Source organism: Epinephelus fuscoguttatus, linkage group LG5 (assembly GCF_011397635.1).
Source record: "Epinephelus fuscoguttatus linkage group LG5, E.fuscoguttatus.final_Chr_v1".
In the NCBI taxonomy this organism is placed as follows: Eukaryota; Metazoa; Chordata; class Actinopteri; order Perciformes; family Serranidae; genus Epinephelus; species Epinephelus fuscoguttatus.
Window position 1 is genome coordinate 43,075,579 of NC_064756.1, and position 25,410 is coordinate 43,100,988.

At 41.6% G+C, this 25,410-nt stretch overlaps 1 protein-coding gene across 6 annotated transcripts in view; it reads right to left on the reverse strand.

The window, feature by feature from the left end:
• Window positions 1–1,802: 1,802 nt before the first annotated feature.
• The window catches only part of fat3a (FAT atypical cadherin 3a), a 391,610-nt gene continuing 368,002 nt past the window's right edge, over window positions 1,803–25,410 (reverse strand). For 4 of the 6 annotated variants that reach the window (XM_049576721.1, XM_049576720.1, XM_049576719.1 and 1 more), the window contains 7 exons: window positions 24,875–25,121; window positions 19,492–19,645; window positions 14,319–15,028; window positions 12,822–12,935; window positions 10,836–10,895; window positions 10,355–10,390; window positions 1,803–4,689 (listed from right to left, as the gene is read on the reverse strand). In XM_049576721.1, coding sequence (XP_049432678.1) covers window positions 4,058–4,689; window positions 10,355–10,390; window positions 10,836–10,895; window positions 12,822–12,935; window positions 14,319–15,028; window positions 19,492–19,645; window positions 24,875–25,121 — 1,953 coding nt within the window. In that variant the 3' untranslated portion in view covers window positions 1,803–4,057. The remainder of the gene's footprint in view (window positions 4,690–10,354; window positions 10,391–10,835; window positions 10,896–12,821; window positions 12,936–14,318; window positions 15,029–19,491; window positions 19,646–24,874; window positions 25,122–25,410) is intronic. The other 2 variants (XM_049576723.1, XM_049576722.1) reach the window with 1 other exon arrangement.

Consider the following 25,410-nt stretch of genomic DNA (forward strand, 5'->3'; position numbering starts at 1 on the left):
TTTTGAGACAATTAATATTTGTATTAGGCGGTGTTTGGAAGGCCAACCTCTTTTATATGGTTTTATATATTGTTAGAATTTTACAATATTTTCAGGCAGTTATAGCCTACTACTAGTGTCTAACCTATTCTCACTTTCAGCTTTACATGTCAAATCATGATACTCAAAGTACCCCTCCACCATCAGTTTTGGATGCTCAGGGGTGGCATGTCAAATTTCATGCATTGTTTCTTTTCAAAATAAAACTTCCATGTTCAAAGACAATGTACAATTTTTGCTCAGTAAATGCTTTACAAGATAAACTTAGAATGTAGGTTAAGTAATAACTTGTTTTAGGTTTCCTCCTTTGGTAACTAAGGTCCCTGGGTATATCTGAGGCAAACAAAGCATGTGATTAAGTTAAGAAAAAAAAAAAGGTTTGGCTTAGAATAAGTGCATTTGTTGCTAATGTAATGTAATGACACGTGACATATGCCACATACCTCACATAACTTTGGTCATCAGCACAGTATGCTACAAATACTGGCATATAACATTTCACTTGACTTTTGGTTTCATACTAGACATGAACACCAGTTTCCTGAGTGAAAGTCTGGAGTTTTTTTGACCCATCCACAGCTGTAAGGAATCACAATTTCCCTCTGGGATCAATAAAGTATTTCTGATTCTGATTGACATGGTCATATCATAGACTGACCAACCATTTGTGAGACTAAAGATAGCAAAGCAACTCTACAGCTTGATATTACTAAGAAGGGACAAGAAGACACTTATCTCTGGTGTAATGTCATATAAAGTACCATTACAAGTTATTTCACATGACAAACAAGTGAAGAGCTGTGATGATCTGTCAGGATGGATTATCTTAGAATTGAGGACAGGTGACATGGTGCGCAAGAACCTTTTTATTTTCTGCACTGAATTGAAAAAAAAAAAAGTTTAAAAAAGCACTCACTTTGTACACTCAATTTCTGCAGACAGGGGACATATTGTTGACAATGTCTAATGTCTTTAAACATTAGAATTTCATCAAAACATTCCAGGTGAAAGAAATGTACAAAAAGGATGTAAGGTCTTGATTTTATACTGTGCAAAATTCATCTATAATATTGAAATGGCATTCAGTCAGTCAGTGGCAGAGGAGGAATGATGTGAAAATAACTGATCTTCCACAGTCTTAGTGCCCACATTCACATCAAACAGTCAAAGGAAGTTCAGGATTTCAATTCCATATCTACAAAATATTCATAGCTATTTACACTGTACAGAGATTTAAACACATATATCTGTTACAAAAAAAGAAGCTGTGTGCCCAAGTGGATCAGGCAGATTATACAGTGAAGATCTGAAGCAGTCGGATGTGCTGTCTGTCCTGGAGGCCAGATAGAAACTCAGCCATTTGTGACCTGGATAAGGGTTCTCTCTGTAGACATGGTGAAGATGCTACAAAAAACACTGGAATGCATGGATGATAAAAATGTGTCTGCTCCACATGGCTTTTTGAAAATAATGGTGTGACATTAAACACATCAAAGAAATGGAGGGAATCTGCATAAAATGTGGACAGCTGGTGCTTGTCAATAATTTTTGCCAGAGATTTTCAACTCTGTAGTGCCAGGAAAAATGACTGGTGCTAAGAGTGGCTGTGGTTGCTAATATACATTATTGGGATTTCTATGTTAACATTACTAGGCCTACATAACAATCTTGTTATCTGAAGATAAACTATGTTCTCATGATCACATCTTTATCATGTTTTTTTCCAGTTGTGGATGAGGTAATCGGATTATTTACTTAATTACAAATATGATAATATAAAAATGCCACATAACAATTATAAGTCCAGCAAAATGGAGCACAGCGCTATTTCAGGGCAAGCACTGAAGTCACGCTTACATTAGTTGGTTGCCATCAGTTGTTTCATTCATGCTTTACAATAACTGGCTCATTCATCAGCTGTGTGGCTACCAAGCAGCAACCTCCAGGGCTGAAAAATGAACCCACAGATAGTGTCAAAAACTGCAGTTCCTCTAATGGCCACTTGAGGCTGGCTTTAGAAGCCAGTCAGTCACCATTGAACCCTATGTTAAAACTGTACAGCAGAAATAAACGTGTTTACGGCTCGGTACAAAAATGGCTTTGGTCTCTATAGCTAATTTTCCCGTCATGACAACTGTACAAGGAGTGCATTTTTATATAACTCTCACGTTTACATTTTATTAAGGCTTAATGTTACGCATAATTAGGGGCGGGCTGCTTTGAGTGACAGGCTGTCTGCTGAGTGTCCTCGGCTTCTCAGTCAGATCCACCCCTCACTCCTCCATAGCTCCACCCTCTCACCCAAATATGGTCACTTCTGACTCCTAAAAAACAAGATGATTGCCAAAATTCTGAACTCGGGGCTTTAAAATGGGAGTCCACAAAGCAGTGGATGACGCCACAGTAGCTACGTTCATTAGTTTTGCAGTCAATGGTGGCTACCACCTTACCAGTAACGTCCATTCAGTGTGGCAGTCATACCTCACTACACAGTTACCACCATTACTGTGCTGATAACTGCTGCAATGTCATACACCACCCCACTCTCCTTATGTTCTCAGAAATCACTAAGATTTTACATTCTTGTTTAAGGGGCGGATCCAGCAGATCCCTTGTTTCCACTCAGATACTGTGAGAGCTCCTCCAAAGAGCTGACTGATACAGACTGATACAGAGAGCAAATGTACCAGGCTATTACAGATAGGTGTCACATCCTCTTTACAGAAAAACATCAAACAATCTTAGAAAGCCAGGCTTTTCAACAATCTAAAATAGCATTATGTCGTTTAATATTAAATATATCAATACTTTATTAAGATCTTTTGCATTTTTTGAGGTTGATGTGTATGCAGGCTGGTTGCCCAGCAGTCTCTTTGGGTTTTACTGGACACAATATTCACTACTATCCTGATAATTGAAATTTACCGTGATTAACTTATTGTGAGTGTTTTTCTTTTTTTATCACCATCTGCAATAAAATTGTATATTGTCCCATCCCTAAACCTGGGACAACAACAATAATAAGATGAAGACGAAGTAGAGGAAAATTTATTTGTTAAGCACTTTTTGTGTCATTAGTCTTCAAAGGCTATAGCAGTACTATGTCTTCTTTGTAAATAAGATAATAAGATAAATAAGATAGTTTGTGACCTTAAGATATCAGCCCTTTAAATACATTAGCAACAACAGCAGTTCTTGGCTTCTGCACCAAAACCAATAAGCCTGGAAAGTCAATGACACACAGAACATTTTGGACTTATGAGAACGATCGCTGAAATGTCCAGGCTTGAAAGGGGGCATGATTTTTTATGAAAGGAGCAAGCACATACCACATTAAAACAAATACAGTTTTTCTTTAAAATGTGACCAGAACGTTGTTTCATACTTAATCACCAGTAAAGTCGTACTATTTTACAAAGTCTGTACAAGTTTGGAGCACTACAAAGTTTACAAATCCAGGGAAGAAAAAAGGAAAATGGGAATTTGTGTCTGTTTTTTTTTTTTGTTTGTTTGTTTGTTTTTTTAAGAAAGAAGTGGTCCAATGAGCTTCTGTTAAGGAGCAGGGAAGCATACAACCCTTTGACTTACATGACTGTCCCTTCTCTTTTTCCGAATTTTCTCAACCGCATCTATATATTCCAATCACTTTTGGATAAGTCTTTCTCATTCACATTCTCTACTCCATTCTTTTCACATTTCATGACTTCCTATTGGAACAGGGAGGAAAGTTGTGATTGTTCTGCACAGAGGGGACAGGACAACACAGTAACTTTGTAGTTCATGGTAAAACTCAACACTCCCGTGTCTGGACAGAGTTGCATTGGAGGATATCACTTAAAACAAGTGAAATGTAGTTTTAAATTTTGCGGTCATTGTTATAGTCTATGGTTGTAGCATTAATTGACAAAGTATTTCTTCCCGTGATATCATCCACTTGTTCATCTCCTTCCATCTGCTTCAATGTTATGCTCATTCTGGTCATTTTACGTCCCATAGCATCCCTGTACTAGTCAATCAATCACACCTCAGTCTGTTGCTGTGAGTCAGTGATGATGGTTACCCCGCGACGAAGCTCGTCCATACTGTCAAAGTCACTGCCATGTTCAGAGTCATCCAGCCCGCAGGGGGCCGACATGTCTGAGGCTGATGATGCACCAACAGAAAGTCGCATATTTAGCGACACAGAGTCATCAGTGTCCCCATTTCCTGGGGACACGCCACTCAATGAAGTGCTGAAGTCCCCATGGGATGCCTCCCCAAGGGGCAGCTGGTGGGGAGGCAGGTATTGGCTGGGGTGGAAGTGTGGTCTGGCATGCTTACGCCCGGTGCTGCCAGAGCTCAGAGTGCTCTCCTTGGAGGCTGGTGGATTGGTGGTCAGTGGCGTGTAGGGCTCAGGATAGTCCTCGCCTGTGGGCAGCGGAGGTGGCAGCTGGTCTTGGCTCAAGAACTCTTCTTCATGGGGAGGGGGGTAGTCGCTGTCAATGTCGTAGCCCCCCAGGTAGTAGTCTGACTCCAGTTCACGGGTGCTTCCTGCAAGGCGTGGGGCTGAGCCTGCTACATCACTGCCAGGACCTGCCTCATAACCCGGCACCTCTTCAATGTCTGACAGCCTGGTGCTTGGCATCCAGTCTGATGTGTCCCAGTGATATGCTGGACAGTAGAGGGGGAGATGGTTAGTAACAATCTGGGCTGTGAAACAAGACAACAAGAAACTAGTTTCCACAATGTAGAGAGCTGTGCAGCAGACATGCCTTAGTATGCACCAGATACGTTACACTCAGTTACATCAACAATACACAGAGGTGTGGAAGGTCAAGTGCATGACAAGGCACAACCTGCACAGAAAACATGTTAGGTCTTTCAAGATATGTGACATGCACAATAGGAGCCTTTGAGGGTTGAAGTCACAGGTGTCACAGCATGCTGAGCTTCATGAAGACTTGCAGCACTCATGTTGACGAGCTCAGAAAACAAAGCAACACAGAAGAGGGATACTGCAAATATTTGGTAGATTTTACTAATGGTCAATGAAGCAAAGTAATAAAAAACATGTGTCAAAAGTGGGTTGTTGGCTCTGATTCACCCTGTTACCAATTCAGCACCATGCAAGTACTTACTGAGTATAATACTAAACTAAGATTAAGCCCAGAAATAATCAGCTTAGTAGTTGTGTCCCATTTCAGCAACCACAGCAAGACTATCCTCACCAAAATACTGACTGTGTTAACTGTTCATTCCAATGTCAACCTATGGTTTCCTGAGAAGTGACCCATTGTGCTCTTCCAGACAGTTAGATCTAAGAAGCTCCAGAAACCTCAGTGCTTGAAGGTTGTGGTGGATGGTTGGGCCTCTGACTGTGACACAGGTGACACCAGTTCATATCCTGTATGCAGTCAACAGTCAGCACTGGTTTCTTTTTGCCATGACCACAATCTTACTCTAAATCTATCCATGTAGTTTTAGTTGCATGATCAATTTCACTGAAATACAACTGTACAAGTGGCAGATAAAAAAACAGTCAAATAATTTCTTTCTGGCTCTCATGTTTTTTGTTTTTTTCTGGAAGTAATGCACCCAGATTCGCACATATCCCATGTAATCATGAACAGTAATTTGTGCATAACCCACATATTTCAGAAAGCTGCTTTTATGTGACCAATGTGCTGATGGGAGTAAATCAAGGAAACTATAAAAGAAGGAAAGGTCATCACATCAGTGATAGCATTTGAGTTTTGCACTGGAGCCAGAATTTGGTGCCACTTCTATTAGTGTTAATGGGGTGGACATGACAAATCACTTTATAACCCATCATATTTTTGTTGTTTCATCTTTGACTAAAAAAAAGACGTCCACCATATTAAGTGATGCTGACTGGTATTTTTTATCTAACTCAATCAATTCAATCAATTTTATTTATAAAGTCCAATATCACAAATCACAATTTGCCTCACAGGGCTTTACAGCATACGACATCCCTCTGTCCTTAGGACCCTCACAGCGGATAAGGAAAAACTCCCCCAAAAAAACCCTTTAACAGGGAAAAAAACGAGAGAGAGAAAGAGAGAGAGACAGAGACAGAGAGAGATGCACGACAGACAGTAATGACAGTAGCTTACAACAACATTAATGAAAGTAATAATATTATAATTCTGGTTGTTGTGGTACAATATGTTGAAAGTATATATTAATATCTGATAGTATACATATGTGACAATAATCATATGTGTATAATAATAGTAGAAGTATGACTAATGATAACAGCAGCAGCAGGAGGCATCTGGCAGGACCACGGCAGCAGCACATTAACTGTGCACAAATGCATCACGCAGGACTTTTACCCTAAGGTATGTCCTCATCATGTTTCTTTTCCTAAACCTAACCACAGTAACTTTATTTGCCTAAACCTAACCTCTATAACATAAAGTTATTCATGGGGCGCTACGTCATTGGATATCATATGAAACATTGTATGTGCATTTCCTTGGGATATCATACAAACTGTTTTATGAGGTTATGTTACAGTAAAACATGGGTTTAAATTGCGCATAGTACATCCTGTTTCAGCAGTGTGATTATGTGATTATTGATCACAAAAGAAAAAAGGGAATATCAAAATTTAAGTAATACTTAAAAAGTAATGGATAACTAGTAAACATAACTAGTAATGTTTACTTAAAGGTAGGATCTGGAGGATTTTCAAACAAAACAAAATATAGACATATACAAATGAAATCCTGCTTAATCATCACCTATGGGCTTCTACTCATGTGGTTCTCACCATGTGGTGGTGACTCTGTTTGCAGAGCTCCTGCCCTTTAACTGTATTTTGATGTTTTTGTGAGCTCGGACCACTTCTGGGTGGAGATTTCCCCAGCCAATGAGAGAGCACAGGTGCCGTGCCCAAGTGTGTCCGAGCATGTCCGAGTGTGCACCAGCGCGAGCCTTGCCTGAACCTATTCTATGAAACCTTCTTCCATACCTCCGGGCTCCGTACACCCGGGAGAGTTGATAGGAGGGGCCGAATTTGAATGTGTGTTTACAAACAGCAACTGGAAAATCCTCCAGACCCTACCTTTAAATTGCAAAACTGATGTGTTCAGGCTGTTCTCACAAAATTTTTCGTATGTTTCCCTACTGAAAGCAATTCACCGAAATTTGTACATATCGCACATATTTTTAAATGCTGCGATCACATGACCAATGCGCTAGCAGTAGTAAACAAGGAAGCAGTCCCGGGTGCTTGTGAGGAGGCAGGTTGGCGTGGTGGATGGGTCACAAAAAAACAGACCTTTGTCTGGGACTTTCTGTTGGAATCATGTGTTCGGATCCATATGAACTTTGAGTGAATTTCCTTCGGGATCAATAAAGTATCTATCTATCTATCTGAACCTTGAGTCATTTTCACCACCTCAACATGTTTCTTTTCCTAAACCTAACCACAGTTACTTTTATTGCCTAAACCTAACCATCATAACTTTAAGTTAATTACGTAACTGTATGTTGAGGATGTAACTTGATTGGTGGGGCACAAATCTGTGGGATATCTTACCAACTGTGGTGCATGCATTTTTTGTAGGATATCATATGAACCACTCTATGAGAATACACTGATGTGTTCCATTACTTGATACAACAAAGTACTCTGAGTACCCGAAACACATCACCCCCCAACACTGGTGGTGTCTGAATCTAGCACCAAGAAGCCACCTTAAATGACACTTTTACTTCATCTTTTTATCAGACGCCCCTGAGCCCCCCCCCCCCCAGTCCATCAGTGAAAGGGAGAGGCTTGTTGCCCATTAGAAAGTTGGCGGGGATGGGACCCAGTTGGACTATGCTAAGGAATCACTGAGGAATCATTGAGCACCGGAGCCAACAACCTACTGACATAGCATAAATGATAACTGTCATCATAAAGGTTTGTCTGACCAAAAGGACAATCAACCAAAAACTGACTGATTAATTCAACTGAAGGCAAAGTTAATTTGAGAGGTGAGTGAAGTTGAAACAAAAGCAATGAGAAATCAAACAAAAAGACATCCATGCATCAAAGCAGAACACAAACCATGGGAAGACTGAGGCTGTGAAAACTTCATCACGCAACAACTGGTACAGTACCATCACTGGGCTGGAGATAAAAATCCAAACAAAGTGACATGGTGGGATGTAGTAAGGTGAGAACGGCAGGCAAAAAGCTGCACGGAAGAGGAGGGTGAGGGCGGTGGGGGTGGTGTGTGTCTTTAGGGGGGGGGGGGGATGACAGCCCTTGGCACAACACAATGAGTGGCAAACAAGCTGTGGAAGGGGTGGGAAATCACACTACATCACACATACACACACAAACCACTGACTCTTCAAGGGGATGAGCAGAGGAATTTATCAGTGACAAAGTATGGAAATACATAAGTACAGTTGGGTATACATAGAGGTAGAGAGATACAGGGGGTAGACAAAATAACTGCAGTCAGGATACACTAGCTTAGAGATGATTAGTTCTCGCAGACTCTATCAGGAGTCAATGACTGACAATTGGGCCTGACAGATGGTTGGCAAAAGAACCATCATGACCATCAGGTGGTAGATAGTGTTTGATGTTACTGGTGCTGGGGGCCAGGTGAAGTAGGACACCCTAGCTACAGTTAATTTGATACAGTGGAAACTGCTTACAGTGATCATGTCTGTTGGTCAAATTGATCACTATATCCAGATGATTATTATTACCATTGTTTTTTCTTTTCTTCTTGTGCAAATTACCATGTCATTTACATTTACATATTTATTCCAGAGATGTAAAGTCATGAAATGGACAGCCTTGCTATTTATTTTAATTTACCATGTCAGCCTCAGCAGCCTTCCCATGCAGTTTCTTAAACATATTGTTCTCTCTCTCTCTCTCTCTCTCTCTCTCTCTCTCTCTCTCTCTTTAAATCGCTCAAACCCAGCTTATGGAAGTTTTGAAATTGTCCTCTACCAATGCCATTTCTTCTGCCATTTTCCTCACCAAGGGTCGTTCAAGCAAGCATTACGCTATCAATCCCCTAAAGAGAGCTCAACCACTGGTACTTTCCCCGTTCCCATTTGTTTTCTTTCTCCATCACTAGCCATAAGCTTCGTTCATGTTCATGACTTCACTGTATACACAGCACCAGCTTCGGGGAGAAAAGTAAAATAAATAAATAAATAAATAAATAATTGAATGAGCGTAGTTTTAAATTGTTTCTCCATATGTTGTCATGTTGTCAAGTCCCCAAATTAACACAGTATGCGGACTACTTGATTACTATAAGCAAAAATTTAAACAGCATTTGTATAAGAATGATTCTGCCCCAAGCTTTTTGATCCATAAAAGCAGTTGATCACTGTTACGTGATCACTCTAAGTAGTTTACACTGTATATATACACATATATACATATGTACTGCATATGTATATTGAAGGAGTAGGGGAGAGTCTTTCTGGCTCAGCTTTCACTGGGACTAGAGGTGGGTCAAAATAGACTGAATGCGAATTAGCAGCATATGTTGACTGTAACACTTTTGAGGACTTAAAAGTATTTTAGTACAGTCTACAATTCAAAGTAATCCAGGAAAACTAAACAAGCTTCAGAAAGAATCATTAATCTGAGCTCAAACTGTAGGAGCAACGACTGAACAAGACAAAAATTCTAAAACTGTGCATGGAAACAAAAAAACATTTGACACTAGCATTCTGTCCAGTTGTTGCTGCTACAAGACACATTTGTCCTTTTGGCCCTTACAGCAAATCTTAAGTTTTCAAGATTCCCTGTCAGGGACATAAATGTAAGTCAAGTGAAAGCTTTGGCTTGATCCTGACATTAGAGGACAGGTCAGTGAGTCATTAGCAAATGTTATGGAACTTTGGTCAAGATATCTTGTTCCGGACCAAATAGTTGATAGCTCGACCTACCAGCATCTTCATCATTGGGCTTTGGTGTTAGCAGGGCAAAAATGCTGTTACATTATTCAATATACCAAGGACATCAGCCTTAAAAAGAATCTGCTGAACAGCAACACAGACACAAACTGTGTCGACAACAAACAGGGGGGTGATAAACATGAGTAATGTTGTTAACTGACATACAGCCTAATATGACCCACTTTTCTGTCTTTACAATGTAGATTGTGTTATTGCACTCTAATTTTCATTGAGTAATTGTTATTTTGTCTACTCACTGCAGATAGATAGATAGATAGATAGATAGATAGATAGATAGATAGATAGATAGATAGATAGAATGGTGAATGGATGGATGGATAGGTAGGGGTGGGGTAAAGGAAGGGGGTCTGGTAGTCACCTCTGTTGTAGGTTTGACCTTGGTCCATAACTGACACTGTCAGATGGAAGAACAACATAACACAGATGCCTTTAGCACTGGATCATAAGTGTGTCTACTGTTCAAAGTGTTATCTTATAGGACAGAAGATTTGTTGAAGTTGGAGGTGTGAAAATTAATGTAGGTCTCTAAAGTGTTTTCTGAGTTTTACAAATGTAAAATTCTTGAGATTGTTCAACACAGCAGCACTGTTTAACAGGGACCTTAGAAGTTAAGTGTGCTCTCTGGAAAAAAGGGGAAATATATATAATCTGTAAAGATGATGGGAGCTAATTCAGTGCCCAGGAGGGGTTATATTACTGGAAGGCACAGTATGTAACACACGGTAAGTGTATGGGCTTGGGTATTAACTGGAGACACCTCTTTCAGAATCCTGCAATGACCAGACTAAGATCAGAGAAGAGTGAGAGGAGAGAGACACAAAGGGGATGAGACATGGTACCTTCACTTTCGATTGTGTCGACTGCATCATTGACCAGTCGAATGACGGTCACTATGGAGGCTTGTGGAGGGAAAAAAGGAGGAGATAAAGTTTGAAAGACAGTCATCCAAGGTGAAAAATGCTCGTTATGGTGTTAGACAGGGGTATTCCCTCACACTTATGGCATTGCTTATGGCTGCCCACCACTGCCAGTCCTGTCTGCAGAGAGGGCTACCTTGTCTGCCTCTGGCACAATCAAGACTTCTTGCTGAATTTCATGTTTGGGGGACATTTGCATACAATACTGTTCATATATATGGAGATATTTTGGGTAAAAAAATAAATCAGCAAAGAAAATTGCCAAACAAAGCAATATCAAAGCAAAAAACACTACACTACTGCGTTTTTCATTTTAGCACAGACACTTTCACATCTAGTGACACCAGTCAGACTTTAAGCAGACGAATGACAATGGTGACAGTATTAACATAGCTAAGGCAAAACTTACATATTTAATTAATTGATGACTGGGGCAAAAAAAAGCTGACATCTTTGAATTATGAAACAATGACTCTCATGGATTTTAAATAAAATCTAGTGAGAACAGGACGATGTAATGAAAATGAAACACAAAACGAAACACACAGCTCCAGCACAAATGCCAAGACCACCAATACTACACTGTGAAGCAATCAAAACCTCTTAGCCTCTTCAAGGATGCTGTTGTGAGATCATTATAATATACAGTTGTGAGAAAACACTTGTGAATACTTAGGAATGCATTCCTGCATTATTCCACAAACTTAAATTTCAGCACCGTTCCAGAAGTAGTACTAAATCCAGCTTCCAGGTACTCTTAGGGGAAAGTAATGCGATAGTTGGTATGAAACATAGCAAACACCACAGAATGAATAAGACAGGACATTGTTAGATAGGCACCGCATCTAAGTGTGTTTCAATATACAGGCAATATTGTGAGTCAGAATACCCGATAAATATTCTCTATTCTATCAATCTCCCTATGGACGGGGCTCTTCTATTAGTGTAATGCTACTGATGTTTAAACGTCACTACGTGTAAATGTAAAAGAAATCTACATTAGAGACTCTTTTTCCACTGTTTTCTGTTTTTCTGTCGTAAACTAAGCAGAGAATAGACCTGATGACCATGGCACACCTTATGGGTTTTTAAAGATTCATGTTATGAGAAGCTTCAAGTGACGGGTTGTTAAGTTCCTATCATGGAAAATAACTTTTATTGTACTCTCTTTGTTCTTTGCTTCCATGCTTTCTATCCCTCCCCTCTTTTCTCTCTTACTGTCCTGCACATATCCTGCTGATTCCACTTTTACGTCTGGAACCTCTTGTCTACAACAGGCTTGAGACGTGCCCTTGTTGAGTTACTCTCTTATCCTGAATCCTCATAAGGAACCTGATCTCGTTTGTTTCAGCAGTGGGAACCTCTTGCGACCGCATGCCTTTGCTGATGTCGACCCCAGCAGGATTCCAACCCTGGACCTTCCGCATGGAAGACGAGTGCTCTAACCATTACACTAAGGCCATTAGAGAAATTGCACTTTTTGGCACTTCCATATTGGCTTCATTTTTCAGACCCTGAGGTTGCCAGTTACTAAACACATGAAAAATACAGCTATTTGAGAGTCACTGTTTTATTCAGATCTCCTCTATGTATTTTTCTGACAGGGATTAACTAATGCAGCGTTTTAGAAACAATTATTGCAGTACTCTAAGTTAGTCCAAATAGTTCTCTCACAATTTTCTCACAAATGTATCACAGAAAGTCTGAGGGATGGTACAGGTTTTGCATGGATATTGATGAGTAAAACTTTCAAACAGAAGAAAGACACACTCAGTGTAACCAAATAATAAGCGAGCAAACAAAGCCTTCAAAATATAATCATATTTAGATGAACTGAAATGCTAAGGAACTGAGGTATCCTGAGAATCCTGAGCCATTCTTGCTGTGGGTGCAAGGGGTGTGTCTTACCATTATCATCGCAAGAGTCAGACTGGAAGGAGCTCAGTGATTGGACCTCTGAGTTACTGCCTTTGTTGCTTCCTGAGAAACACGTTACTTCTTCTGCCATGTCAACCATCTTACCTGCAGGGAGAGGTTCAAGGGATCAGGAGGGCCAAAACAAACACAAAAGTAGAAAAACTGCATTTTGAAGAGCTGAAAGGATGTGTACAAAATGAAAACTGTATTTTTGCATGCTCCTTATTCTATACCAGGGTGTTCTCAGAAAGTGTTTGTTCGTTTTATTATGAAAAGTCATGGGCCAGTAACTCATGCATAACCCACATACTGTATTTTGGAAGTTTACAATCACATGACCAATATGCTGGTGGGATTAAACAAGAAACCAGTCCTGAGCATTCTTGTAAGGAGGCAGGCTGAGGTGGTGGATGGGTCACAAAAACCATAGACTTTCCCCTGGGATTTTCTCTTGACGAAAACTAACTTCCATAACTTTTCATTAATTATTGGCTGTTTCCATACTGTCATGTGATGTGCGTTCCTGCTGTTGAAAGTAAGTTAAGAAAAGGACATACAGAGGACAGAATGTTTGACTTGACAGGTTGAGGGAGCCTGTCAATCTATTATTATCTGACCAACTGAAGAGCAATACCTCCTCAAACATTATAAAAACGAGTCTGAGAACTGTTGTTTTTCCATATATAACAGTGGTGATAACTCTGCATTGTAAATGCATTAACTTCAGTTAGTCTAAGGTGAGGAAAAAAACTAAAGAGTGTAAAGGTAGTAGTAGTTTGTGCTTTTACATGCAAAAATTAGCAAAACATGATGATGAACAATATTGTATAAATGGTAAATGGACTGCAATTGTATAGCACCTTTCTAGTCTTCAATCCACTCAAAGTGCTTTTACACTACTGAGTCACATTCACCCACTCACACACACATTCACAAGTCAGTTGCTGAGCCTACCATACTAGATGCCACCTGCCTAATGAGTAACCATTCACACACTTTCACATATCGATGGAACAGCCACTGGGAGACATTTGGTGTTCAGTATCTTGCCCAAGGATACTTAAAGAAGAAAAGCTATATTTTTATTCCACATTTTTTTTTAAAAATTACTTGTCTACGTAAAAATGTAATCAATCAGATCTTTAAAGTAAGGACTTACTTTGGAGCTATCAAAATACCAAAACAAAGTCTAGTCTGCTGCTAACATTCCTCTCTGGAGGACACAAAAACCTGTAACTTATGTTCCAACTGCTACAGTAATATGATGCCAATTTAAATCACAAACTACATATAAAAAAAACCCCAGCAGTTCTTTGATTTGTAGAATACATGTGCTTGCAGTTCAATACTGGCCCAAACTTACCTCATTGGCAGAACCTCTGAGATACTCACACAAACACACTCTACATAATACCACTTTGCTATCTCTAATTTATTCTAACTGCATACTCTCCCTGTAGCAGGAAGTAAAACAACACACACACTCACCCTCATCACTGTCCCATGGGCTCTTACGTATGGAGTCACAGTCTGAGCGACAGGGGGACACTGGCGGAAGATTGGGGGCCACGCTGCACACCACCACTCCCCTTCTGGTGGTGCCTGAGAGGATCCTCGGTGACTCCGGGTGAAAGGTGCTCATCTCTGTATGCTCCACGCCGCGTCCATCCACCATCTTCTCCAGCGTGGACCGAGGATCTCCTTGGAAACAGGGCGTGTATGCCATGGGCCTCACAGGTACCTGTGGAGGTCCCATCATCCCACCCCCTCCCACCACAGCACCCAGCCCTGGCTCTGAGTACAGGTTGAGAGGGTCGCCTGGCGTGCAGTGTAGGGTCTTAAACTGAACGCCATTGGCCTTGTTGAGGAGTGCTGCAGTGGCTGGGTCCTGGACCAGAGACAGGTTGTTTCTCGAGTAGTTCTTCTGGAAAACCTTCTTGCGGAAAGCAATGAAGAGGATGATGAGGGTAATGATGACAAAAAGCACCACAGCGATTCCGATCAGTTCCTCTTTACCGACCACAGTGTGACCTGCCCGCATGTCCGGGACAACAACGGGCCGCAGGCCGCAGCGCTCACCCACAAAGCCTGCTGTGCAGTTACAGTAGAAGGAGCCGTAAGTGTTGACGCAAACCCCGCCATTTTCACACTCACCCTCTGGATTACTGCGGTCACATTCATTCACATCTTCCTCACAGCTGTAGGATGGAGGGATGGAGGAAAGAGGAGAAAAGACTGGTGTAAGATGATAAAGTATGAATAGTCCTGACTGCTCAATTACCTGCTCCCAGGTGATTGCTTTTCCAAAGCCAGAAAGGGAGAATAAGATGAACTGCACTGTGGACAGATTGCAGAAAAAGTTGTCCCTGTGAAGGCTCACAACACAATCCCTTTGTCTTTAATATGGTTAAGATGCAGTGTGTGAGATATCAACACAATTTGCGGTGGTATTTAATGTTGAACAAATTCAGAGAGACAGTAAGTTTAGAACTTGATTTTGGAGAGGACACTTCGTGCTTATCAGTTCAGTTCTTAGCCTGTTTAATGTCATTTACACATCAGCAGTGTTGAACAAGTTACTCTCAAAATCTAATATGTTACCTATTACTAGTTACCTTTGTCTAAATGTAATAAGTTAATTTACAATATTACTCTCTGTGTAGAGTAATTAGTTACTTATTCACTACTTTTACGTTACTTTAACCAAAAGAAGCTCAGAAGAACAAATGTTCATTTTAAATGGATGAGGGTCATGTTGTTTCACAGCAAGCTCCAGTTTATTACAGTTCATTTCAAATCCAGAGCTGCACAGGTCTGACCCATTCATGCATTCACATACAGTGGTTACCAGTTTGTATTAAAGTCCCCTGCTTATATTAGTAATAGCGTGATGATATAGAACAGTTAAACAGTCTAGATCTTATACTGAGGTTAGCACAACAAACATAATAACTTGCGAGTGAGTCACAATAGCAAGCACAAATTAATACACAGGAGCTGGAGGACCCACCTGCTGGTGAGCCAGTCAGCTACAACAGCACCGGAGAGGGAGTTACGCAGAAGAACGGGATTGTGTGTGTGCACTGCTCTGCAGTTGTACGTAGGGGTGCACAATTATATCGGCACATAATCGGTATTGGCCAATATTGGCTTTAAAATGATCTATCAGAATTGGCAGACATGCTTTTTGTTATTTTGCACACTAAAACTGTTGGGTGCAGTGAGTGTGTGAAGCTTCTCTGCTTATCAAAAATGTCCACTGTAGAACTCTGATCACAGAGGTCAGAGAGTTGACCAACAACTCAACACTATTATAACTGAACTGGGAATTTTAAAGTGTTGGTCAAAGTGAGGATTTTGCTGTCAACACATCATCAGACTGTTGGCTGTGTAGATGCAGACTGCTGCAGAGAAGAGCTACAAAATGTGACGACATTTGACACATTTGCATTTTGTTGTGTGGAAATTTTTCAGATCTGATTCCCCCTGACCTCAAGCTCTCAAAATGGAAAAAAAGGAGGATTGTGATTCACTTATAAAACTTCAAATCCGAATCATAAAAAAATCATGCTTTGATGAAACAAGTTACAGTATTCAGCTAGTGTATAATGGTGGTCAGTATACAGTGTGTGTGTGTGTGTGTATGTCTGTCTGTTTGTCTGTTTGTCTGTTTGTCTGTGTGTCTGTGTACGATTAAATTAATCACATTGTGTCAGTGGCCACATTGCCTTTAATTGGCAGCAAGGGAATTCCAATGGCATGAAGGAAATGTGACAGGCTGAATCCAAATCTCCACCCTCGAGACTTGCAGACTGAGCCCTGACGGACTTCAGGCGTACGAATGTGACGTCTTCACCGTCATCACATAAAGGCTGCAACAGCGGGAGTCTGCAGCATTATAAAAAGAGCTAATAGACAGGCATGGAGTCTGTTTCACTTGTGTCCATGGGAACATTTGAGAGACTATCATGAATATGGTGATCACTGCAGCACTTGCCTACGTGATCAGGTTGCACAGCTTTTATAGGCTAGGCTGCAATATTAAAATGCATATTGATTACCTCTATACCCTATACTTCTACATATTTCTGTATCATGATGTTGCTGAATTTTATATCTGGCCTACATTATTCAAGTAATGTTTTACTATTACAATTTATAATAAGTTTATGGGGTTTTGTGTGTGTGTGTGTGTGTGTTTTCTGTCAGCAATTTGAAAAAATTAAAATGTCACATCCATATTGCAATGACTTGTGGGTAATTAAACTAGCGAAGTCTGCTGAAGTCTGAAACCCAAGCGGACTCTCTGGAAGTCCACAGAAAGTCCATTTGAGGACCCTTGTGGACTGAATGAATTGTGGATTTGGGCAGCCCTAAGCACTCCCGGACTTCCCATGAACGCGCCCGTAAAGTCTGTAAGTCTGCAAGTGCGGACATTTGGATTCAGCCATAGAAGACAGGATAGTGAAAAAGCAGAGGGGAATATGTTGAACTTAATTTAATAGTGCCTCCTTGTGGCCAGACCCCATTCTTTAGACTACATTACTCAAAGGTGAAACTGCACGGATTATTTCCCTCAGTGTCAACGTTTTATGAGGAATGTGAGACTTGTGAGGCCGCCCTTGGTCACAGCTTTATACAGTGTCCTAAAACTGAAAATCAATCAATCAATATCAATCAATCAATCAAATCAATATTTTTAGTACTACCTCCAAAATTCTTGCATGCCAAGTAAAGCAAGACCCTCTAACTATGATTTATGATTAACATTGCTGGGAGTATGAGTAGCCTCTCATCATCTCCGAAACATTTTCTTCATTTCTGTCTCGTGTGCTAAGAAATGTATATTAATGCTTTGGAAGGGGAATGACATACCTAACATTAAAATGTGGTGAGCTGACCTTGCTGGAGATAAAGAGGACTGGATACTTTAGGAAACCAATATGTTTTCTCACTGGGAGGTTGGCTCATGACAAGGTTAAATAGTGAAGACTTTGATCTTTTAAAATATATTTTCCAGCCTAAATAAAGAGTAAGGTATTTGTCCTAATTCTAATAGGGCCAGGAGAATCATTAAGGATAATGATTCTTTTCCTTCTTTTCCTGCCGAGGTCAGGAGGGCTGTACCGTATATACAAGGTACAGTCCTCCTGACGGGGGCGGCATGGTGATGTGGTGGTTAGCACTCTCGCCTCACAGCAAGAGGATTGCCGGTTCGATCCCGGGCGTGGGAGCCCTTCTGTGCGGAGTCTGCACATTTCTAACCTACAAATCAGGTTAGAAATCTCGGGGTAATAATGGACTCAGACTTGAACTTTAACAGCCACATCAAATCAATAACATCAGCAGCTTTTTATCATCTAAAAAACATTGCGAAAATCAAAGGTATAGTGTCTAAGCCTGACTTGGAGACACTTATCCATGCATTTGTCTCTAGTAGGTTAGACTACTGTAACGGCCTGCTCAAACGGGCCGTAAGACAGCTGCAGTACATCCAGAATGCTGCTGCTCGGGTCCTGACCAGAACCAGGAAGTACGAGCACATTAGTGCTGTGCTCAGGTCTCTACACTGACTTCCTGTGGCTCAGAGAATAGACTTTAAAGCAGCTCTGCTTTTGTACAAGTCTCTCCACGGCCTAGCACCAAAGTACATCTCTGACATGTTAGTGCCATACGAACCATCTCGGACTCTGAGGACCTCAGGGACCGGCCTCCTGCTGGTGCCCAGAGTCAGGACTAAACATGGGGAATCAGGATTCCAGTTTTATGCAGCTAAAATCTGGAGCAGTCTTTCTGAAGATGTGAGACAGGCCTCTACTCTGACAATGTTCAAATCCAGGCTCAAAACAGCTCTATTTCACTGTGCATATGACTGAAAGGATCTTATCTTATCTGCACTCTTCTCTTTTAAAGTTCATTTTATAATGATTATTTATGCTTTTATTTTGTATTGTGATTTTAATGCATTTTCTTGTTCTGTAAAGCACTTTGAATTACTTTGTGTACGAATTGTGCTCTACAAATAAACTTGCCTTGCCTTGCCATGCTCTCCCCGTGTCAGCGTGGGTTCTCTCCGGGCACTCCGGCTTCCTCCCACAGTCCAAAGACATGCAGATTGGGGACTAGGTTAATTGATAACTCTAAATTGTCCATACGTGTGAATGTGAGCGTGAATGGTTGTTTGTCTCTATGTGTCAGCCCTGCAATAGTCTGGCGACCTGTCCAGGGTGTACCCTGCCTCTCGCCCAATGTCAGCTGGGATAGGCTCCAGCCCCCCCGCGACCCTCAAGAGGATGAAGCGGTTAGAAGATGAATGAATGAATGAATGAGTCCTCCTGACCTCAGGAGGACTGGAGGACTGTAATGTACAGAGAAGCTTACAAAGAGGTTTTTTTTTTTTTTAAACGTCTTTTTCAAGAATCAGTGTGTCCCAATTATAGTCTGTCAGCAGTTTTAAAGGGATTAGTTGTTCTGTAGAAAGTAGCTCTTGATTCTGGAAAAACACAGAGCTTCTGATGTTTTTTTTTAATCTATCAGTCTGAATTCCATTCATCTCTGTTGTAACTTTGAGGTGCATACCAAAATTGATTTACCAGACAGTGGGTAAATGGACCCTTTCAGGGCTTTCAGTTCAGATTTGTGTGTTCAGACTGGAACTCACGTCAGACCCTTGAATCCTCTCCTGCAGCTGCAGAGGAAGGCGTTGCCGATGGGCTTACATGTGCCACCATTCTGACACGGGTTGGGAACACAAGCTGTTATTTCCATCTCACAGCGACCTCCGGTGTACTGGGGGTTACAGCTGCATGAGTACCCTAGGAGACAGACGGTAAAGGGGGGGAGAGACACACTTCATTAGAATTCAGAGCAGTCAGTGTAGTGTTTACAGCACTGCCTGGCCAAACACACACAGACCTCTGGGAAATCACATGAGTACACCCACACAGCATAATGAAGATACGCACACACACACACACACACACACACACACACACACACACACACACACACACACACACACACGTATGCTCAAAAAGAGAATGGCTGTGACACACAGCAATAAATCCCAAATACACACGAGAAAACTCTGGGGAATTAGCATTTTCTATTGTGTGAACACAATAAATCAGAGATACACACACTAACCTTTCCACGGTGCTGTGTAAATGACAACAGTGGGCTGCAACAATTCCCAGGATGCTTTGCTCATTACAGTGTAAATGAGGAACATGTGGCATGTGGGAGGTCTTACAGCAGTGTTCAGTGACTCCTGCTGGTGCTGTAGCCTTGCAAAAAACACCCACACCACTTCTGTGTGCTGATACCGTAGCTGCTACACTCACTTCACTAACACTCTGGCCTCTAGTTTGGCAGACCAGGCGAGGCGGGGGCGCAACGCACCTGCACTTTGCCAACTGGGTGTGGCCAGGCGGATTTTGCAAGTTTGGCACACCGTGCGCGCTGGCGCAGCTACTCCTCTTTCCCACCTCCGTCCCTCCTACCTGCGCAAGTCGGAAAGAGGGAGGAGAGAAGGCATGGAGTGGGTTTTACACAAATCACACCAATCAAATGAGCCCCTCTCCTCGCCCTTAAATGTGCCGCGCGAAGGTGTAATGAGAGTTTACTCAATTCGCCATGGCAGAAGAGAGCAGCAGCGTCAGACGGCCAAACTTCTCCCAGGAGGAAACTGATGTTTTGGTCTGGGAGGTCCAAGCTCGCAGTGTCCGAATATACGGAACTGCGAGCAGACCTCCACGGGCTGATGATGCAAAGGTAGCCTGGGAGGATGTCACCACAATTGTAAATCAATGTTGCGTTTCTCTCGTGCGTGCGCGCTCTCTCTTTCTCTCTCACAGTCTCACTCTGTTTCTTTTCTTCTGACTTTTCTAAGATGACAGATGCTGAATATATACTCCCTATCTGATGCTGTGGCTGTTTGTGGTTGGCTGAGAGGGATGTGAACTCATTAGTTTGCAGCTGTGTTAATCAAATCAGGTTGGGTTTCCATTACGCGTGCCAAACGTGCCAAACGGTGCCAATCCCCTTTGATCTGACATCAGATGTGACGGGACAGTCGATATAGAGATACATTTATGTGCTGATTGCAGATAGCTGCATTGAATAGTGTTTTTTTGGGGATTTATTGCATCGTTAACGTGCCTGATATTCTGGAAACCTGCCTGTGAGGTTTTGGTGACTTCGGCTTACACCGGCTGTGCTCCCCCTGCGCTGACAGTAGACCTGGTTTCAGCTGGCGAGCTTTTAACGCACCTTCGGCGAAGCCTTCAAGAAACTGTCACTGCGCCAAGCTGGATCTGTGGACACCTCCCCCTGCTGCGCCGTCACACCCATCTCAGCGCACCTCGGTCTGCCAAACTACCAAACTGAGCGCGCCTCGGGTTGCGCTGCTCGAAACTAGCTCTGCGCAGGGTTCGCCACCCTGCACTACCCTGCGCCGCGCCAGGAAACTAGAGCCCAATGTGGGGTTTTCAACCATCACAACAGATCAAGACTCTTCCTTGATGACCCGATCTTCTATGGTGGAGGACTGAGTTAGCAACTTGTGATTGTTGGTGACAGATGAGTCTGGATTTGTCAGATCTTGAAACTGGGTTGAAATTAATCTGGAGCTGTCGTCAGAACAGCTGGGCCTCAAAGTCCACCATATTCTTTAATATTTCTTATAGTCAACAAATCCCATAAAAAGACCCAAATTAACAATTAATGTACCTGCTAACAAGCATTTTGTGTGTATAGAAGCTTGATGTATCTTATTCCTTTGTGCCATGGAGCTTCACTATTGTCCAAAAAAACTGTTCAAATCAAGCGGCAGCCTCAGCAGCTGAAAAATGAGGCTAATGTGGAAGTGCAAAAAAAATGAAGTTCCTCTAATTACCAATTGAGGCTAGCTCCAGAGGCCAGTCAGTCCCCACAGACCCCCATGTTAAAATGCCCAACTTCACATATGATTTCATTTGATTCAGCTATATTGCAGAGCTGCAACGTCTCTGTTACATGTAACACATGTGCTGCACCTATGGCAATGCCTTCACGTGGTCTGGATTTTCCTGCCCATATCTATTACAAAACCAAAGACGAATGTCCCCAGACTCCAATTTCGAAGTAAGAGAGGCTGGTCACGCGAGACTACTGAGGAGCTTGCTTGGGTGAAAGCTGCTTCAGTGAACTCAAGTAAAGCCAAGTAATGGCGCATTTTAGTGTGAGTAACGGTAATGGCGTTATAACGGGGGAGACAGTAACTTTTTTGTTGTTGTGCTCATTACTGTTTACCGTTTATTTATAACGCCATTATTTCCATCACTGCATACACCATCCTGCTGCCCAAAATACCCATCAGAGCACCAAATGTGGATTAATCCACTGTTGAAAATAGTCCCCAACAAAATGCACTATTTCCTTTTGTTTGGTTGGTGATTTGTTAAAACCTACAGTGACCAGCTGTTTTTGGAAATTACTGGACCATTTTTCAAAAAATGAGGCAATACATTTGTGAGCTGTTTGGACATTTACGTCTTTAGAAGAAAGCAGTGGATTTTGGACTGAGAGACACAGACAGAGTAGGGAAGACAGAACGTATTGAGAAACATGATGTGGTACAAATGAAATGACTCTAAATGCATCCATTAATTAATTGTCCTGCACCACTTTCAAACAAATATATTTTATTGTTATGGTTGTCAGAAGTGAAGAATATATAGACCAAATTCAATTAAATAAATACATTTAAAAAATATATAAAATCTTAAAAGTGAACTAATCCAGCATGTGATTAGCATGCTTTGAGAAAACAGCGTCTTAAAGTTGAGGGCTCTGTGCACATAATTCAGAGCACATCTATAACTGAGTCTGTGCTGGGATTGTCTGCACACAGCTGTCAACATGAAGGTGGCTGAGCTGGCAACGAGCAGCTAATGGTGGTAAATCAGTACATAGCGCTAAACAATGGCAACAGTGCTCACAGAGCTAATGGTTCTAAGCATAGGGAAACCATAGGGTGGGTGCTCCACTTCCACGATGACGTTATCCTGCCAATGTGGGTCAGTACGGTGTTATCAGCAATAGGCACTATATGAGCACAGTGCAGAGCAATGGCGACTACCTAGCTAGTGGGACACACACACACACACACACACACACACACACACACACACACACACACACACACACACACAGGAACTAACATGCACTAACAGACTGGCTTACCACATCAAAGAACAGAGACGCTCAGACTACAATACACACAGAGGGAGCATGATTTCATTTTGTGCTCAGGACACCATCACCCCACTGTATCTCTGCATAGTGAATAGTGGTTTGTTGCTATATTAATGCTCTGAATGTTGCATACAGAAGCTTTAAGTTTTGGTAGAGATTTGTCATTTAAACTCTGTCAAAACAAATATAATCCATACTGAGTAGCCACAAAAACAGAAACACCTTCATGATGCAATGCTATCTAATAGCCCTCTATTCATTCATTTGATCATTTTCGATGATCACATATCCTGTTAGGGGTCGCCGGGGGGGGGGGGGGTGTTTACATTGGGTGAGAGGTGGGGTACTCCCCTGGATAGGTTGCCAGACTATCACAGGGCTGACACATAGAGACAGACAACCTTTCACGCTCACATTTACACCAATGATAAATTTAGAGTAACCAGTTAACCTAACCTGCATGTCTTTGGACTGTGGGAGGAAGCCAGAGTACCTAGAGAAATCCCAAGCTGACACAGGGAGAATATGCAAACTCTGCACAGAAGGGCTCCCCTAACCCGGCAGTTCAAACCAGGAACCCTCTTGCCGTGAGGTGACAATAGTAACCACTGCAGCACTGTGCTGCCTCTAATAGTCTAATAAATAGTTATTTTGTGTTTTTAAATATTTAGTCCATCTTATTGACACACTGTGTACAGAGGAACAAAACTATTAAAACACCTGCAGTTAAAATACAGTCTAAGACAAAACTACCTCTAGGTGCAGCCTCACAAAGAGTTAAATCAACACATCTTGATGCAGAGTCAACATCAAGTTCTTGTATCAGATTTTATTATAATATACAATAGTTTCTATGTTCTGGTGTTCACTCAATATACATTAATCATAGTATGATAGTACACACAATATAAACTGCAGATATATCAAATTATTTAATCACTTAATTAGAATTGTAAGTGAGAAAATTTCATGAACAAAAGGTTCATTATTTATGTCCCAAAGGATTATTTTACTTATTAAATGGAAGATTTTAAAACAAAACAAAAACCCCAGAAAAAAAAAACACAACTGCATATCAGTTCTCCCCTTTTTTAAGCCTTCAAGAGTTTAATCAGTGATTTAATGTGAGGCTTGGCAGGTTTAATTTCATAGTTCAGATATGTTTTAGATAAGAGGGGCATCTCATCTTTAGATTAAAGTAGCTGTATGAGACATTCAGAGCACATCTAAGATCCAGAGTCTGGGGCCAGGCTAGCAGCAACATTGCTAACAGAGCTAACATTGTTACCTGGGGGAACAAGAGGGTGGGTGCTATGCTTCTGAATCGATGCCGTCCCATTGTGGCAACTGCAGTATGAGTGCAGTATGAGCGCAGTGCAGAGCGGCAGTGATGAGCTAGCCAGTGGGACACATTCACAGAGACTCAAATATACTATGTGTGGCTGAACCGGCTTACCACAACAAACCGCAGAGAAGCTCAGATTACAATACACACACAGGGAGAACCTTTAACTAATGCTCAGCTGCAGTAAAAAGCTGCTGTCTCCTGACTGGACGTCTTGTCAGCCAATCCTATGAGCACTAATTATGCTTTTATCTCTCAACTCCTCTTCCCTTTTTTTCTAACTAAGATTATGTACACCAAGTTTTGGGTAAATAATAATTAATACTTTCAATATTTTCAAACTATTCAACACAATTTTTAAAGTAAAGAAAACATTTAAAAAACACTTCTAATACATTAGTAATTAATCACTTTCTCAAAACCTTGAGTGTTAAGTAGCTGTACTGTATTTTCTGTTACTCACCACCAGAGGGAAGACTGGTGCAGGTGGCTCCATTGCGGCAGGGCTGCTGCAGGCAGGCGTCAGGATAAAGGATGCAGCCCAGCTTCAGCTCTGTCAGTCCCACCACCTCTGCATAGCGAGAGCGTTTGTTCTGCAGCGGCAGCTCGTTGTTGTTCAGCATGACTGAGTCCAGGCAGCCCTGGAAACCCTCAAGCACCTGCGGGTCCTTCTGGGAGTCCTTGAGGCTGCGAGAGTTTGGTTGCTGCACCTGAAGAGAGGAGAGGCACAAATTCATGCATGGATTTATAAAGATACACTAAAGATGTGATGACTAGTCAAAATGTACTCACACTGTCTTTCACAAGAGCAGAAGAAATGAACCAAACACACACACACACACACACACACACACACACACACACAAGGCCAAATGAAAAAAATGGATGCTACCTACTCTTAGTATGTAATGGAGTGTAACTCTTTGTAGACACCATCACAGCTGAATGATACACCCTTCATTAAGGCGTAGGGTACAAATACAGCAGCAAGCTTTGTAA